Raw genomic sequence first — 17,956 nt, 5'->3', positions numbered from 1 at the left:
ACATAGAGAATGGACTGCTGAGGATTTCATTCAAGTATTTGCCCCCTTCCTGATTTCCTCCATTATTACATATGCATTTGTTTACTGTCTACCTGTGTAAACTGTCACTCATGAAGTACTTTAACATGCTTAACGATGCCCTGAAATAAATAGCTGGAGCCCTTGTTTCACCTAATGCGGGTTGCTTGCCTCTAGAATGATATCGTACCAAAGGTCAAGTTTCAGCCGAGATTACGTGGCACAATAAAGGTTAGTGACAACATACAGACAGAGCAAAATGCTGAGAACGTTTCCTGAAACTACCTTGTCAAAGAGGCTGTTTTTCCCAATAAGCTCGTCCCTGCCTTTGGTGTTTATGGCAATGGTGAAGCGGATATGGGGTATGATCAGCTGTGAACAAGTGAAGAGACGTTACGAGGGCCCTAGGTGACAATAAGGTCAATGTAAAGCTGGTGCATTTTCAATTGACTTTCAATGTTTTTTAAAGTTTCACAGTTTCAAATGTGCTCTTGTGCTTATGTACCTTGTACACAGGATGGACAGCTGGAAGCTGGCGGAACAAGGCTATCCCAAAGACCTCAGAGATCAGGTGAGTGCGCAGGAGGTGCGTGACGGTCTGGTGGACACTGAAGTCGGACGATCGCACCCACATCTTCGCCAGCGTCCAGTCACAATCCTCATCATTTGGGAGGAAAATTGGACTATTCTCCCCAGGATTTTGTCCCAGCTGTTAGAGCAAAGCAGTTTCTTACAGCCATTAAAGGCTTAACAATTTTTAAAAACCTAAAACCAAAAAGGTGGCATGACATTTAATCTTTTTTTGGCCTTGACAGTCTTCTATACCCGAAAAAAAAGTTAGCATTGTTAGTCTGATGCTCTGACTATGGGATTTTTCAGGTCGTCTGCCAATTGCTAAGCCACTCTACTGTACATCAAGTGCCACTGCACACACAGTACCTCCAAAAACAATGGTTCATTCAGCCTTCAATATTGGATTCAAACTTCTTCTAATACAGAAATTAAACTGGGGGCGAAATTAAAGCAGTCTTCTTGAGCTTGGTAGGTTTTGGTTCGAACCCCGGGCTTCTGAGTGTGTCAAAGTGGCCATGAGCACTCAATGGCCTTGTTGCTCTCAATGAGCTGGTTCAAGGTCACTTTGGCTAGAAATTCAGTTTGGCTGAGATGGATGAAGATTCTGATGCAGTTGAATAACCACAGTGGAGGGTGCATACTGATGGTAATAAATTGATTTTTCTTGATGACAGCATATGAGCCTTGTCAGCATTTTTCACAAAGAGCAGTAATTAAATTACCTGAATAGCAATTGGCTGGATTTTGTTCTTGGTGTTCTTGTACAGCAGGCAGATTGGGGCAGCCAAATACTGAGATGTGGATGGGTCTGTCCTGTTGGGTGTGATATTTTCCATGATCTCATAGTCAACAATGTAAATGTTTCCTGCCTGCACAGAACACAAACAGAAAGGTCATTGGAAGATTTACCATGACAAAGTTGAGTAAATTGTTAAACACTAACTAATCAAATGCTGTTTAGCTTGAAAGCAGTTTTAGTCAGACATTGTTTTAAACCAGTCACTTTCCCTGAGGTGCAGAATCATTGGTTAAAATTTACAGTCTCACTTTCTAAAAAACACTGGCTGTATTGCAACCAGTTTGAAACTGTGTTCAAGCAACTGTAGTTCTGAGGAAAGTAACACAAATCACAAAATGGGGGTAATATAAATCTCTCTCTACAATTTCTAGATTCTGAAATACCCCAATCAATATCTATTGCAGGTGACTTTGAGGACTCACCTTGATCTCCTCTTCCAGAGTGAGGTGTCGCTCCAAGCAGAACTCCACCATCTCATGGGTGACGGGGAATTTGGCTGGCAGCTTGGTGCACTTTCGGATCATCACAGGGTTGCAGCCGTTGAGAAACTGGTATGCGAACACGAAGTCCTCCTTCCAGTGCTGCATCAAGTACTCTGCAGAGCAGACGTGCCTCTGAGCAAGAAGTCGCCCTCTTGCTTTGCTCAAACACCACTATGAGATGATCTCTGCATCTTACAGTACATATCTGATATGACCATCTGACCAATACACACTTATTACATGTATTTAATCAACCACTCTTAGAATGAGCAGGTATTTGAAGTAATTCCAATGGGTGCACCACCTGGACCATTCGGCCATCTTAATGTCAACAACCAAACAAAAAAAATATATGATTGGGAACTTTCTTGCACTGGAAACAAAACACAAAAATATAATGAAGATAACATCTGGGGAAAATACAGTTTGGTGCAACTTGGTTTCAATAAATAAAATAAGCTGGGCTCAGAAAGGAGAGGCTCCAACCTGAGGCTGTGTTGGACATCTTCACAAATATCTTCTTAAAATCATCAAAGTCATCCCAGGAGCTCTGGAACTTTTCCATGAATTTGTTCAATCCGAGGTTCTGAATCCTGCTCAGAAAACAAAAAGGAAGCATTTTACCAGGTGAAGTATCCTCTATTAACGGACAATGGATTCAGCCCTTTATTTTCTGTGCAATCAAACGGGTCTTCTTTGTGCTGGCACTCTAGATCTGAGATTGTCCAGCTAGGCCAGCTTTGCCCACCTTGTGGTTCAAGTAACAATAAGTAACAATAAGTAATAATAAGAAGAGGTTCCCCTTCCATTTGTAATAAAACAATGTAGTTTTATTGTGTCTCATTTATTTTCTATTATTTTATACAATTCTTTCCTGCTTTATTGTACCCTTTTTTCTTTTTTCCCCCTCTGTCAAGCACTTTGGGCTGCCACTTGTTGTACGAAAGGTACTATATAAATAAAGTTTACTATTATTATTATTACTGACAGAATACCATTGAGACTATTAGTACATGATATTTAAGCATATAAAGTGATTTAACTGAGAATATAACTGGGTGGCACAAAAAAGAGGACAGCACAGGTGCCAAGGCCAGTGTTGAACATGCCACAGTGTAAGCGTATTTGCATCATACTCACGCCTTAACATAGTTGATGGTGAAGTCCATTCCTTTCTTACTGTCAAACTGGATGTCCAATGGAAGCTCCTTGTAGGCATTGGCATCTATGCTCATGGGAAAACCTGGTTGCCACTCTCTCCATCTTCAAAACGAGTAAGGGAGAACATTCACCATTAACCCTAGTTAGATTCAATGTCAGCATTTAGCAGAACAGGGATACTCAAGTCTGGCCTTTGAGTCCAGTAGTGCTGTTTGTTTTCTTTTCATTGATTGAGGTCTGTCACCGACTAGCCCAGTGACTCCACTCACTTGGTGTCTGGGGTCAAAATCAGTCTGATTAGAGGGGAAGAGCTGTGTAATTCCCATTCAGTAGGCACTGGCGCCCACACCACTAGGGGGCAGGAGGGAAAAGGAAGCTACAGAGAAATTGGAATGCTTCTCGATGTCACTGAACTGAGGACTGATCTGAAATTAATGAAGACATCTGGGTACAACTGTCTGACTTGTTTTTTGTGACAATTACGTTGCTGGTCAATGCAAGGTGCTTGTTGCATTAGGTCCAGTGGAATGGATTTGTCTCAGTCACAGTGGAGAAAACCCTACGCACCTGTGTTACGTTAGCTAATCAGCCCAGGTGCTTAAAGGTACGTTCTTCTCCACGGTACGGAGACGAGAACGGCAGCACACACAGAGAGAGCAAGTTTTCGAGTTTCATTTTGCCGCAGCACAAAAAGAAAGTAAACCTGCCGCTGAAACGCTGGAGGAGCTGGTCAGCTGAAAAGCGGGATAGCTACGAGCAGCGAGCTGAAAAGCTGCCACTCACTTTTGCCTTTTTTTTTGTCTTTTTTGTTTTAGTTTGTTGTTTTAGTTTATTGTTTTTGCCCAGAACCCATGAGGGGGAAGCGTGAAGGTGTTTGTTTATTTGTTTTCGTGTTTGTGTGGGTGTGCTCTCTCTCTCTCTCTCTCTCTCTCGTCATGCCACAAGTGATGGTGTTTCCCGGAACTGCCGCGTCTTCCTCCCAGGGGTATCACACCGGCATGGGAGAGTGCTATATGTAGGTTTTGCCATTTAGGTTTTTGTTGCATTAATAGTTATACCTATCTGTTCATAGGACAGTGACATTTATGCATTCATAGGGCTCTGTGATATGCTTCTGGATCTATTTGCTACTCAAAGACATTTTCCATTATATGCAATATAGGAAAACAATATTGTAACAGGGTTATTGTGAACAAAGTTTTCTCGGTCTGTTCCTCAGTGCAGATTTGTTATTTATCATGTTAGTGGCAGAGAAGTTGAAACAAATATGAGCACATCATGCTGTGATCCTACCTGTACGTCGTCTTCCTGGTTTCCAGCTCTTTGCGTCTGTGTTCTTTCAAAAGGCTGGTTTTGTCGTCTTGCGGCAAACGTGCTACATAAACACAATGAGTAACTTACTGATTTGAATCAATCGTGTTTTGCTTCGCAGAGCCAAACCTTATAAATAGCTCAAACACATTGGTGATTTGACAACTGGTGATTGCTGCACCACCCAGTCTTAGGTTTCATGAAACCAAACGGTTCTCCTTCATAGTGATGTAACAGTAATACACCAAGGCCCAGTCCCAATTCGAATCACTCTGCCTACACGCTAACACACATTCTGTGCGTTCATCAGGGTGCAAATTTCATGATCATTATTCAAATTACGGTAATCATTATGTGTAATGCAAATGTACCGCTTCAAAGTAGCTCTCTGTGCAAAACTGTTAAGTGATATTCTTTTAAGTAGCGATGATTTTTTATTGACAATAATTCTCTGTAAATTCCAATTCGGCAGAACATACCAAAAGTGCGTCCCACACACCTGTTGCTTTTTATGCTCCTTATCACCTCAATGCTTGCCCTCGCTTGTGAGTGGTCCTTACATCAGTGACTTATAATTAAGCAGAACTCGACACAGAGGGGGACTGATTAGGAGGGGAATTGGGACCGGGTTTGAGTCTCTGAAATTGCATACACCTACCCCGGCCATCTCTGAGGACCACTTCCTGGTCATTGACCACCCATCTGTAACAGGGGAACTCCAAAGTCTCTCCGCTTGGGGTCTTCACTTTGATGTACCTGCAGTACCAGTCATTTTTCACAATGTACTTCCTGTTCTCAATCTTCACCAGCTCGATTTCGCCGAGGTCCTCAGCCACTTCAATGTCAAACCCGTCCACCTGAAGTCAGACAAAAATGATTGCGGTCAGGGCAGTGGTAGCAAACAAGGGAGAAAACGGCGACGTTCACAACCTTAGGGCTCTTGACTCTACTTGGCATTTTGTTTAGCCTTCTTTTGTCATCTCCATTGGCAGAATTAGCAGACTTAAAATTAACGCTTTTTTCCATTTTCTCCCCAAGTATGGGTGCGCCAGTGTGGGCCAGAAATTCTTTCCCACAGCCACCTCCATGCTTTGATGGCGCTTCATTTGCACCCTCCTTATGTGCCTCCAGATTTTGGCTCTTCTGTTGGCATGAGATCCCATCGTGCCAGTTACAGGGGGAGTGTTGTGATCAGGTTATGAAGCAGTTTCAGTTTTCTTTTCCTCCATCTGTACTCGAGTTGAATGAACTTGCTTGAACCCTGCCTCTTTCATGTTGCGCTTTAATAGGACCGGCTATAAATCATATATATAGGCTATAAAGAACAACCTTTGTAACAGGCTCATGACCAAACTGCTGTTCAGAAAACTGTCGTAGATAAACTGGTGTCCCTATAAGTAAAATTAAATCTTATTTAAAAAAACAATTAAAAAAAAAAAAGGAAGCAATGTGCTTCCATAGTTAAGTAAAGTTAGGTTCATTTTCTTTTGTGAAAATGAAAATTAATTTGTGAAACATTTTAAAGTGAGGCTAGCTACAGTGATGCTTTAAAAAGTTAATGCAGATGTGAAAAGTCCAGGGGTCAGAAAGTAAAAGATCTCCCATGCGCTCCATCCACTCAGGAACTCAGCCAGCTGGTTCACCTCCTGGCTGAAGAGTTGTGCTAATTAGCAGATCCTGGTGAAATATCAGGGAGGACTTCTACTTTTTGAACCTGGATTTTCCACCTCTGATTAAATGTGACAGCTGAATGTGTACTTACCGCCCCTCTTTCAAAATCATTACGGAAAAATTTGTTCAATAAAGTTTTCTCGCTGCATCTCTCTGTTCCTACCAAGGTGAGGTAAATGCAAGCATCCGTGCCAGAAAACAAGTCGTTACCGGTGGCAACTGTCACAGTGTAGCAATGCATCGCATCTGTCTCGCAGTAATAGCCCACAGAAAACGAGGCAAATCGTCTGAAATTACACCAGTTACAAAAGTTCACCAGAGGCGTCTTTTGTTCTCAGTTTTATCCCTACAGAGATCTATTCGTTTCCTTGCACTACCTTGCATATATACACTACCCTTGATTCCTCAAAACTAAAGCACACCTCTTCTTCCTTCAGTTTTATATGGACAGGCTATAAATCACATATTTCTAGCTAAATCATCGTGCACGTAACTGGGCGATGAGTCACGCAAGCACATGCTCCCTCTATATATACACTGCATGGCCAAAAGTATGTGAACACTTGCTCATCCAACATCTCATCCAAAAGTATGGGCATTAATATGGAGTTGGTCCACCCTTTGCAGCGATAACAACCTCCACTCTTCTGGTAAGGATGTTGGAGCATTGCGGCAGGGATTTGCTTCCATTCTGCTCGATGAGCATTAGTGAGGTCGGGCCCTGATTGGGCGATTAGGCCTTGCTTGCAGTTGGCTTTCCAATTTCCTAAAATAGCTAGCTGGATAGCTAGAGGTAACATTAAGACTGTGAAATGAGTGACCGGGAGTGACAGTAAGAAGGCAGATTTGATTATAGCTTAACCCCTTAAGTCACACTGGCCTGAGAAAAAAATTCCACTGCTTGAGCTTCCGTTAATTTCTTTCAGAAACATTTAAAGTAATACCAACTCCTGGAAAACAAACTCCAAGGGCTACCTTTCAGAAGAGACCTGGATTGTACATTTTGTCAAAAGGGTTCAAGAATAGTAACCATTTTACTTAGGGTGTGTCATTTTCAGGCTTGTGTTTAAAAAAGAGGGCGATACAGAAGGGGTTAAAACTAATGAACTCAAATTAAATAAAAATGCCTCTTTTAATCCTTAAATATTATCAAACTAACACCACTAAAAACGATTACCTTGTTATGATTATTGCAATTTATTCTTTTTTTCTGTTAATATAATTGCATTTTTTAATGTGTACAATCTACTCCTCCATTGCTAAACCCCCCCCCCCCCAAAAAAAAAAAACAGCACTGCTCAATACTGTAAAAGATATTTGCTGCATGTCCGCAGTTCTATGAACTGAAAATACAGCATGTGACACTGAGAACATTGCTGTCAGTTCTTTTATGTTTAATTAGAGGCAATTTATGTAGACGGATGGAAAGAGACAACATGATAACTGATTAACCTGAAGGCTCTATCGACCTCTTGCTGAGTAATGACTGAATCGCAGGTGAGAAAACTGCCCTCGATCAGGGCTTCCCAAACTTGGTCCTGGACCCACCTGTGTATTCTGGTTTTCGTTCCAACCACAATCGCAATCCCAGAATTATAACAAGCTGTTCATTTTTCTTAATTAGGTGTTTTCCTGTTTAGAGGGATTGTTTACCCACTTTTAAATAATCCCTCTAAATTATGTCTGAAATTGCTTTGCATGCGATAAAGAATAAAACTTATATGTTGTTATTGTTCTGCATTGTGCTACTTTGAAAACAATGACATTTCTTTCTTTAACTTAACACAATTCAGGTTTGGCTCAATATCATTTGCTTTGTCTTTGAATTCTTGTTTATCTTCCAAATAGTTAGTTTTAGGTGTGACCAGGTGTCCACACCTTCACCAATCAGGAGCCTATTAATTCACCTTAGTCTTTAATGAGAAGTTATACATATTTTTATGCAATTGTTTGCAATATAACACAAATGGGAATTACATTTTTTCTGGTATGTATAGCCACAGTGAGCACCATAATTAATTGGACAGTGACACATTTTTTGTTATTTTGGTTCCGTACTCTAGCACACTCATAGCACTCCTGAGTTTGAAAGGATACAATGACAATGAGGTTGAAGTGCAGACTGTCAGCTTTAATTTGAGGGTATTTTCATCCACATTGGATGAACCGTTGAGAAATGACAGCACCTTTTGTACATGGTCCCCCCCATTTTCAGGCATCAAAAAAATATTGGACAGTTTAACATAATGTAGAATAAAGTAAACTTTTTAAATATTTGGTCGCATATCCTTTGAATGCAATGACTGCTTGAAGTCTGTGACGCATAGACATCACCAGATGCTAGGTATCTTCCCTGGTGATGCTCTGCCAGGTCTGTACTGCAGCCATCTTCAGTTCCTGCTTGTTTCGGGGACTTTTTGTAAAATGCATGTTCAATTGGATTCAGATCCGGTGATTGACTCAGCCAGTCAAGGATTTTCCACTTTTTGGCCGTCAAAAACCACTTCGTTGCTCTAGCAGTATGTTCAACTTATTAAAATTCTGGGATTACACAAGGGGCTCTCCAGGACCGATTTTGGGAACCCCTGCCCTATACAAACTGGTGTCCCTAGAAATTGAAAAAAAAAAAACCTAATTAAAATTTTTTTTTTGCAGTGGTAGCAATGCGCTTCCATAGTTAGGTAGGTTAGGTTCATTTTCTTGGAATTTGTGAAACATTTTAGGGCTATACAAACTAAAGTGATGCTTTAAAATGTAATATGTGAAAAGTCCAGGGGTCAGAAAGTAAAAGTCCTTCCATGCATTTCGTCCACTCAGGAACTCAGCCAGCTGGTTTCACTCATTAGTTCACCTCCTGGCTGAAGAACTGTGCTAATTAGCAAATCCTTGTGAAATATCAGAGAGGACTTCTACTTTTTGAACCTGGATTTTCCACCTCTGATTAAATGTGACAGATGAATGTGTACTTACCGCCCCTCTTTCAAAATCATTACGGAAAAACTTGTTCAATAAAGTTTTCTCGCTGCATCTCTCTGTTCCTACCAAGGTGAGGTAAATGCGAGCATCCGTGCCAGAAAACAAGTTGTTACCGGTGGCCACTGTCACAGTGTAGCAATGCATCGCTTCTGTCTCGCAGTAAACACAGAAAAATCGTCTGAAATTACACCAGCAACAAAAGTTCACGAAAGGCTTCTTTTGTTTTCAGACAGTTTTATCACTACAGAGATCTATTCCTTTTCTTGCACTCTAACCTTGCGTACATAGGTTACCCTCGAACCCTCAGAACCTGAAGTTTAAGCACTCCACTTTATATCAGCCTAAGTATTTTCAGGTTTTTGGTCGAACTGCTCTCAGGCTTAAAAGCACACCTCTTCCACTTTGCACTGTAATAGGACAGCCTTCACACCATTTATATTTACTGTATGAATGCATCATCGCCGGGCCTATGTAACTGACTCAATAAATCATTTAACTGTTGACCCCATGCCAGAATCTCTCTCCCTTCGCACGTAGGGGGGGTGAGGGGTTGGAAGGTGCATCCTATTGAAACAATTTTCTTGCTGACACTATGTACTTTGTGGTTAGAAGTTGAAGTTGATTTCAACTGCATTTGTCAAGGACAAAGTTACATGTTGATACCATAGGCCTGCAATGAAACCCCCAAATCCTTGATGCCAAATGTAACATGTAATGCTCATGTTATGACTCTCCCGAGTGACATTCAGTAGACACCCCCAGTCATCAAAAAGATGCCATACACACTCTGTACATACTGTTGGCGGCTTTGCTCTAGCTCTTCAGCACTGTCCACTGGCATTTTTCTTTTTGCACAATGTCATTTTGTACAAACAATAAATATATTTTTGCGAAACATCCAATTCTGTCCATACACACAGAGTGCAGAAGGCACCTTAATTTCTCATCGTTGTCAGTTTTGGCTACTGTACATGTACCTGCGGCAATTCTTAGGGAAAAAAAAATGTTTTGAAAAAATTTACCTGTAAAATGAGGTACTACATGTAAAGTGAATGCATGGTGTCAGGAAAATATATTCAAATGGTATTTCAGGGGTAACTCAACCGAGTGATACCATACCACAGTTTCCCAACCCTGCTCCCTGGAGTTCTTCTGTCCTGCAGGTTTTCATTTCAACCCTAACTTGGCACAACTGACTCTACTAATCAGTAGCACAACGAGCTCTCTTGCTGTTGAATGAGGTGTAATTTGTTAGGGTTGGAGTGAAAACCAGCAGGATAGTAAAAAATCCATGGGAGTAGCCTAGTATTTTTCGTCTCCATCTCTGGGCTTTCTTTGGTTAAGAACAGATTGACCACACTTTTCAGTACATCAAAAAGAACTTGTATTTTGATGCAACAGAAATGTACAAAAAAAATAAAAAGTAGCCTTTGGTATAATCAACAAATACAGCATTTACACTTAGATTTACCAATTTTGCAGAAAAACAAAACAAAATCACGAGGCAAAAAAAACCAAAACTTTTAAATGCCACCGCATTTAAACGTCACAATGACCGAGTTCCCTCAAATATGAAAGCAGACCATCAAGACTTACATTCGAAACCTGAAGATATTGTAAAAGAATCTATAATCCAATAAATCTTTTTAAACAGCAGCTCTGTTAAAAAAATAGTAGACAATGGCATTATTTACAGCGACCTGAATATGTATGTATTTGTAAATGTATTTTTTCCTTCTACACCAACCAAACTAGTGCTTTAAGATTCAAAATCAGTAAGTACAAAATGACTTCACACAGCTAAACACATGGTATACATTCTAAGCATTAATACAAAAATAATTTGGAAGGATGAAAGGCTCTCCTCATAGCTGCAGGAGAGACAGATCACTGACACACTCATAGCTGCAAGAGAGACAGATTACTGACACACTCATAGCTGCAGGAGAGACAGATCACTGACACACTCATAGCTGCAGGAGAGACAGATCACTGACACACTCATAGCTGCAGGAGAGACAGATCAAACCCAAACTGCTCCACACTCTGTCATTGTCATCACTTTAATCAGTCAGCCCAGTGTCTGCCAGGAGCGTGTAACCACCCCATAAGAACGTTTCTGCCATTTTCATTCAGGGATTGTTTCCTTGCCACTGTTGGCCTTGGCTTGCTCATGGGTAGGGGCACCAGTATATCTAGGGCACATGGCCCAAAATTATTCCAAATTATGCCTCTACCTTTTTACAAATTTTAACAAATTCATTTTTGATTTTTGATTTTTTCCGTTTGAGCCATTTATTTATTTTTTTAAACCTACAACGCTGTAAACCATTTCATTGTTACGATTACTCTAATTTAATAATGTTTTGTGCAAGTTATTATTGTTATATGTAGACCTACTTCCCATTGCTTAGAAAGGACAAAAGCAGTGCTGCTGAAGTCAGCACTATAAAAATGTCTGCTGTGTGTTGGCGGTTCTATGCACTGAAAGTAGCAAGTGACAGTGTGGGAGCACTGCTGTCAATCATCATTTGTATTTAACCCTAAGGGGTGAGATCACAAATATGTGATGAGAATGTCCTTAACTGAACACTTTAATGCTGATGTAACAATCACTGATTTAGAATTTTGAAAAAATAATAATAACAACATTCCATAAATCTACTTTTCAAAGGGTTCATTAACGGTAATTCAGGTAGAGTACTAGAGAGTGATAACTGACTAACAAGAAGACTCTCTCAACCTATTGCTGAGGAATGACTGAATTGCAGGTGAGAAAACTGCCCGAGATAAACTGGTGTCCCTACTTACAGTATGGGGGCTTGAGGGCCTGTTCCATAAAGGACTGTGAGGTGCTTTGAGATCCGGGCCCTTCATGAAAAGTGCTAAACACGAGTTCCAGGCCAGATAAACAGCAGCCCTTGTCGATGCGTTCAGGCCCACTTACGATATGGTCTGTGCAATGGCTCCGGCTATCCCGCCGCACAGCAGGTTAACGTGGGTCTTCAGCACCAGGACGTCCAGGTTGTCTGAAGAGGGGCGTCCCAGCAGCTCCGGAGCGTGGGCCAGGCCCAAAGTCTTCAGGGTGCCAAAGGTGAAAAACGAAAAGCCTGCAGGAAAGATGGACAGAAAAGGACAGGAAGAAAATAGTCAAGATTAAAAAAAGGGCCCCAAGTTAAAGATATGATTGTATATGGGGAATCTGGCAATAGATCTGCATTTGGGGAGGCACCATCACCTAAATAAAATAACGCGATTAATTGCGTTCTCAATGTTTAACATGCCAGGGAACAGGGAACAGGACCCAACAACAAACATTTATGTTGGGTGGGACATTTATACATTCAACAGCAATATAGCTGCTAGTGTTAGGGACCTGGGGTGGTGTCCAGAAGATTGCATGTTCTGTGCCTGGTGAAGAGCTATTGGCTGTAAATACATTTACGTAGCATTGAGTCGCTTTTATAAATGTCATACTGTATAAATGGATGTAAGGTAGGCCATGTCACCCTAATTAAGGGTCAGAGCTACAAATGAATTACATGTTTGAAATAAGAGTAAAATAATGAATAAACAAATAAACAATTTGGATACCATTCGAGACCTCCAGCTCTCTGACTATTTTTGAACAAAAACTTTCACTGATATTCAGGTCATAATTTTTCTTTAATATCTGCATGTCATGGCTCCTGGAAGCCAAAGAACTAGTGGTCCCCCATCCTAGCCCTGCCCTTGTTTCTCCGGCTTAGCTTCCCTTTGTTATCATATCTCCTTCTCTCTCTTTCGCCTTCTTAAAATATCTCAATAAGCTCATCTGGAATAACAGAGTTGATAAGTCTTTCTTGAAAACATACATAGTAGCTAGCTAACTAGTTGCATAGAAAAACCGAATTCCATTGTTTAGCGTTTCTTTCATTCTTCTCTCTGCCGTGCACTTAACGTTGGACAGCTAACGTAAGATAGCTAGCTGTTTACATAGCTTAAACTATCTTAATCTTACTCTGTAATTTACAGCGCATTTATTCAAAACAAATATTATATAGTTCGTTTATAACAAACACCCTGGGTTCGTTAATTAATTAATCCATGATTGACAGCTGTTCTAGTCACTTATCTTGGTTCATGCCAGGTTCGTTGGACTGCGAATGCAGCTCCATGGAAACACCCGGTTTTCGAATACTCAGCTATTTTCTAGAGTCAAAGTCGTTCGCTTACTTTAACCCAGAGACTGTAAAAAAATAACCATTGTTTAACCATTACTATCGGAGAGGATTTATTTAGATTATGTTACAGGGTGAGGGCATATGAAAGGGTTCCACTGAGGTGTTACTGGTGTCAGGATTATGGACACGTGGCGGCAGTTTGTAGAAGACAGGTGTAGAAGGTGTGGGAAAGATGGGTGTTCGGACGAGGAGTGCACGGTGTCTAAAGACCAGGCAATATGTTTTCACTGTGGGGGAAATCATGAAGTGGAGGCAAAACAGTGTGAAAGAAGAGGAAAAAGTGAGATAGAAAGAACACGAGTGCAGAACAAAATAACATATGCTGAAGCAACGAAGAGAATGAGGGCAGAAACCGGAACTGTGAGGAAGGAACAGAATAGAACTGAAACAGAGGGAAAAGATCAAGTGAGATACAGATGTATATGGAGAGAAGAAGGTTCTTTGCATTTATAGCGATGGTGATCAATTGTGCAAGTGACATACAAACAAAATCAGAGAGGATCAAGATGGTGGTGGACGCAGCGAAAGATATTTGGGGAATAACGGATGTGAAGGGGGATGAAATACGGAATTTTGGCGATTTTCGAAATTCCCCTGCTTTGCGGAAACTTTGACCGTCGTAGAACGAGGGCTGGTTTAATGCTATTTTCTTCTTCCTTGTTAGTTTTCTGTTCATCTTCTTCACTTGATCCATCCCGCCTTGTCCCGAAGTTTCTTCTGCGCTTTTTACTGAACACGATTTAATTAAAATCCGGGTGAGTGAGCAGCAGCTGTCCAAAGCGCACAAGTACGAGGCGCCGTTGTTGACAAAAGTCGGTCGGAAAAACCCGAGAGGAAACGAAACATTTTTCAGCGTGAAAAGGTGTCAAGGTGAGGATTACCTGAAATATGTTTAATTTTCTGAATCCAGCAGTTTAAACCATTAACACCCTCATTTGACATCCAGCGTTCTGAATACCGAACATAAGTGCATAAACTGTTAAAACAATTGACTCATCTAACATGTAAAATATATTTATACTATTTAATTTGGTAATTATTATCAAGGATACCAGTTAAATCACCAAATTCATTTATAGGCAGAGAAAACAGTTGGATCAACCTTTATCAAAATGCACAACTCACAACCAGATGAAAATGAAGAAATTTATTAAGATCCAACAAATATTCATGTCTAATCTAAAGACGACGTTCAGCTACCTTAAAACAATTAACAAAGGTTACAGATATGGGCAGTCACACAAGAAATGAATGAAAGCGGATACCAAACCAAGGATTTTTCCCAGAGTATTGCAAGGATGTGCAAAGACCAAAATTCAAAAACCATAAGACAGCAGAATATTCCAACAGAACAGAGATAAAATGTAGAACGCCAGACCTAGATTCAGGACTCAGATGCCCATTTCCAACTATTACAAAACTGATTATAACTAAAAGAGAAGCTGCATATTTTATGTAGACACACTGACACACCAGTGAGACACACTCCCACCTCCAATACCCCCCCCCCCCCCAGTTCCTGCTCTGTATCATCTCTAAGCTATGCTGGCCGAGCGCTTTAAAACCTCCTATGGCTGAGAACATCCAAATAGTGAATTACATCCCCGACAATAGATTGGCTTGCGCTACCCTTAACTGATTTTTATTTCTTTTTTGCTGACTACAGACAGTTGAAGGTGAAAAGAATCATCTATTTTTTTTTGTTTTATTCTTTGAAAAGAGTATTGTAGCATTGCAGCCTGCTACACAGCCACGCTGTTGGGGATGCGATCGGGGCTCAGGAGGCAGTACGGCATATTCTTGCCCTTGTTCCTGGCCTGTATCAAACGGACCACCTCTGCCAGCTTCTTCCGGTACTTCTCCATGGCCTCCTTCACTGGCGTCTCAACGAAATGCTTGTCTGTGTACATGCCCAGAAACAGCTGTGGAAAACAGTGCCGGCGTTATTCCCTCTGTCACCAGAAAAGGTCGCAATTTGCGCTGAATTAGGGTAGTTTGCCTCAGTGAGCTGAGGTGCCAGTGAAGGGCATTTACCTCACCTCTCGTTGTGGTGTCGTATTAAAGGAGGAATGTGGGCCTCTTCTGGGGGGCACTTTTAGCTACAGCACTAGATGCTGCCCCAAATACTGTGCAGAGCTGCTATTTATGACCGTATTCTGTTGCTTGCCAAAAATGACCCCAACCCGCCCTCTAGTATACAAAGGAAATATTACCACTAATTCTCAGAGTGAAAAAAACGTTTCATGGAACTGCCATACATGCACAGAAGTTGTATCCCTTATTTGCATTTGGCTTCAGTGTCAACAAAACATCCCTGACTGAGGCCTGGTACAGTCATTCCAAAAAGAATCCTCCTTAATAAAAAATATATATATATATAATATTGGTAGCAATTGTTATCATTGGATAAATAGGAAATAGGGCCACCCTGGTTAGCAAGCATGCTAAATGACAGAAGCGACACATACTTTTGTGCAAAAAATGTAAAAAGTACAAAAATAAATTGCCAAATTGCTCATTTACCCAATTTATAAAGCATAAGTATATTGTCTTGGTGGCTACACATTCTAAAACAGATGAAATATTTTTGTTGGGAATGTTAGCTAGCCAGCATGACACTGACATAACTAAATGTTTGTCCAGCGCAGAAAAAATTGAGGTGAGTGTGAGTGCTGTCAGTTGTGCTGATAAGGTATGTAGCAAGTTGTACCAAGTTGAACTTGGGGTACATGTTTGGAACAAATAAAGTTTGGTAACCACCGTTGAAAAAAAAGAATGGGATTTGACATCCCACAGTAGGAGAAAAAAACTGTTCAATTAAATGATTCAAAGATAAAACTACAGACCACTTCATTCAGTTTCTGTAATTCCTACTTGTAAGCAGTTTTTATTTACTTTACAGTCTGAACATTGCTTTGAATTAATAAGAATATTTAAGGGATGGGTACAAACAGCAAATTACCACTGTAAACTTGGCTTTCTTAAATAGCACATTTCATCCAACTGCAGAGCAGCATTTTTGTATGGTAAACACAGGGTGCTATTAATGATGCTGCAGCTGTAACAGGAGTAGAGAAGCTGTAATGCAGGGGCTGTACCTCATTATCCTGGAACCGACTAAGGGCCCAAGAAGCCCCCAGGTGCCAGCAGGTCCGGCCGCGATCGGGCAGGCTCTCGATGATGTACGCGGTCGTCGCCACGCCCTTCTTCGTGGGTGGGGGCTTCCGCATGGTGGACGGGCAGTTGGGGATCCAGGAGTACCAATCAAACTGCGTGGTACACAGAACACGGGGAAAGTTGAGGAGGCCCCTCCCACAAACCATCTGTCCCTGACCAACATGTTTTTTTATTTTCTGATGGACACTTTTTAAGCACCTCAAATAAAACTGTCAACCATTTCCACAGTTTAGATTAAAAAGCAAAAGGAGATGGGACATTTGCTGTTAGAGCCTCTGGACTTTTGAATGCCCTGCCTGAAGAGATCAGGATCACTCAGTCTGGGCCTCTTTCAAGTCCCTTCTTAAAACTCATTTTTACAGAGATACTTTTATTGCCTTTGTTTCCTAATTTAGGGGAAGGTTTAGTTTAAAAAATACAAATAAAAATAAATAAATAAATAAAACAGTAAGTGTTAGGGTTAAGGAGGGATTAAGGTATTTAACATAATTTATTGACCCAGGTTTGGATAAGAGTCGGTCATATTGCCTTGCTCAGCCTGAGTGGATGTATCGCAAGGCAACAGGCACCTACTTGGCCAAAGTTGACAGCTGCATGCTGTGCAGAGGTGGTGAAAATGATGATGGTCAAATACTCAATCAGCTGCTTGCGATTCTTCAGAGATTTGGGAAACCCTGCAAATGGACGGATGTGGAAATAAGATATAACATCATTATGCAGACACAACATTTTACAGAGCACAAGAGGACGTATTTATGGACAACACGTATGTCTTTGAGGACAGTACTACAGGTAATCTAAGGCTCAATCTCTTCTTCAGAGTTTGCGAATGTTGTGCTTATATGAAGAAGCTGGATAGCTTTCAAATTACAGCACAGTCTGAAGGCCATGGCCTTTATTGGACAATGCACAGGATGTTTTGACTTCAGTGTAACCATCCTGCTGTAATGAAGCTCACCACACCTTTTCTATAGTCTAGACGTTCCTTCCCTGCATACTGGAAATATGTTTTCCCCTAATCCAGGCTAATAATTATTTCAGCACTGACAGGTTCATTTAGAAACCTTCTCTTGAAAATATATAAGTTTACCTTATTTTTTATATAGTTTCCCAATTTACATCACATTTACTATCTCGCACCCTCAGAGAATCAGTGGAGCTGGAAAGTAGAAAATTCTGGATAGTAGTACATGCCCAAAAGATAATGTATGTGTTTCATTACTACATTATTATTGCATAAGCCAATTTATAATTGTTATTGCTCTAGCGCCCCACCTGCTGGTCAAATGACAAGGTTCTACTGCATGTATCTAGCATGCATAACTAACTTTGAACATTAACTTAAAAAAGAGTATATTTGGGGGGAAAATTGAATTACCAAGCACAAATTACAGTTATCAATTAAAACTTTTTCAGTTAAATTGTCTTATATTATGTTTAAACATAGAGAGACTGAGTTATTTCCTCTCAGTTGTCCTTAGGAAACAGTGCAGGATTTACAGGAACAGGAAAAAAATCCATTACAGCTGTGCTTCAGTCATTGCATTGACCATTTTCTTTCTCTT

General features: G+C 40.7%; 1 protein-coding gene across 3 annotated transcripts in view; it reads right to left on the bottom strand.

Moving 5' to 3' along the window:
- LOC118218049 (polyunsaturated fatty acid 5-lipoxygenase-like) overlaps window positions 1–17,956 on the bottom strand; it is a 32,403-nt gene that overhangs the window by 5,138 nt on the left and 9,309 nt on the right. Inside the window, exons 1-9 of one of the 3 annotated variants that reach the window (XM_035400420.1) lie at window positions 6,107–6,256; window positions 5,003–5,201; window positions 4,327–4,408; window positions 3,013–3,135; window positions 2,359–2,465; window positions 1,813–1,985; window positions 1,314–1,460; window positions 524–727; window positions 304–390 (exon numbers count right to left, since the gene is read on the bottom strand). In XM_035400420.1, coding sequence (XP_035256311.1) covers window positions 304–390; window positions 524–727; window positions 1,314–1,460; window positions 1,813–1,985; window positions 2,359–2,465; window positions 3,013–3,135; window positions 4,327–4,408; window positions 5,003–5,201; window positions 6,107–6,256 — 1,272 coding nt within the window. Of the gene's footprint in view, window positions 1–303; window positions 391–523; window positions 728–1,313; window positions 1,461–1,812; window positions 1,986–2,358; window positions 2,466–3,012; window positions 3,136–4,326; window positions 4,409–5,002; window positions 5,202–6,106; window positions 6,257–14,711; window positions 15,137–16,312; window positions 16,484–16,964; window positions 17,066–17,956 lie in introns of those variants that run through there. The other 2 variants (XM_035400421.1, XM_035400422.1) reach the window with 2 other exon arrangements.

The sequence above is a fragment of the Anguilla anguilla genome, chromosome 18 (assembly GCF_013347855.1).
Source record: "Anguilla anguilla isolate fAngAng1 chromosome 18, fAngAng1.pri, whole genome shotgun sequence".
In the NCBI taxonomy this organism is placed as follows: Eukaryota; Metazoa; Chordata; class Actinopteri; order Anguilliformes; family Anguillidae; genus Anguilla; species Anguilla anguilla.
This window is presented reverse-complemented; position numbering and strand designations above follow the sequence as displayed.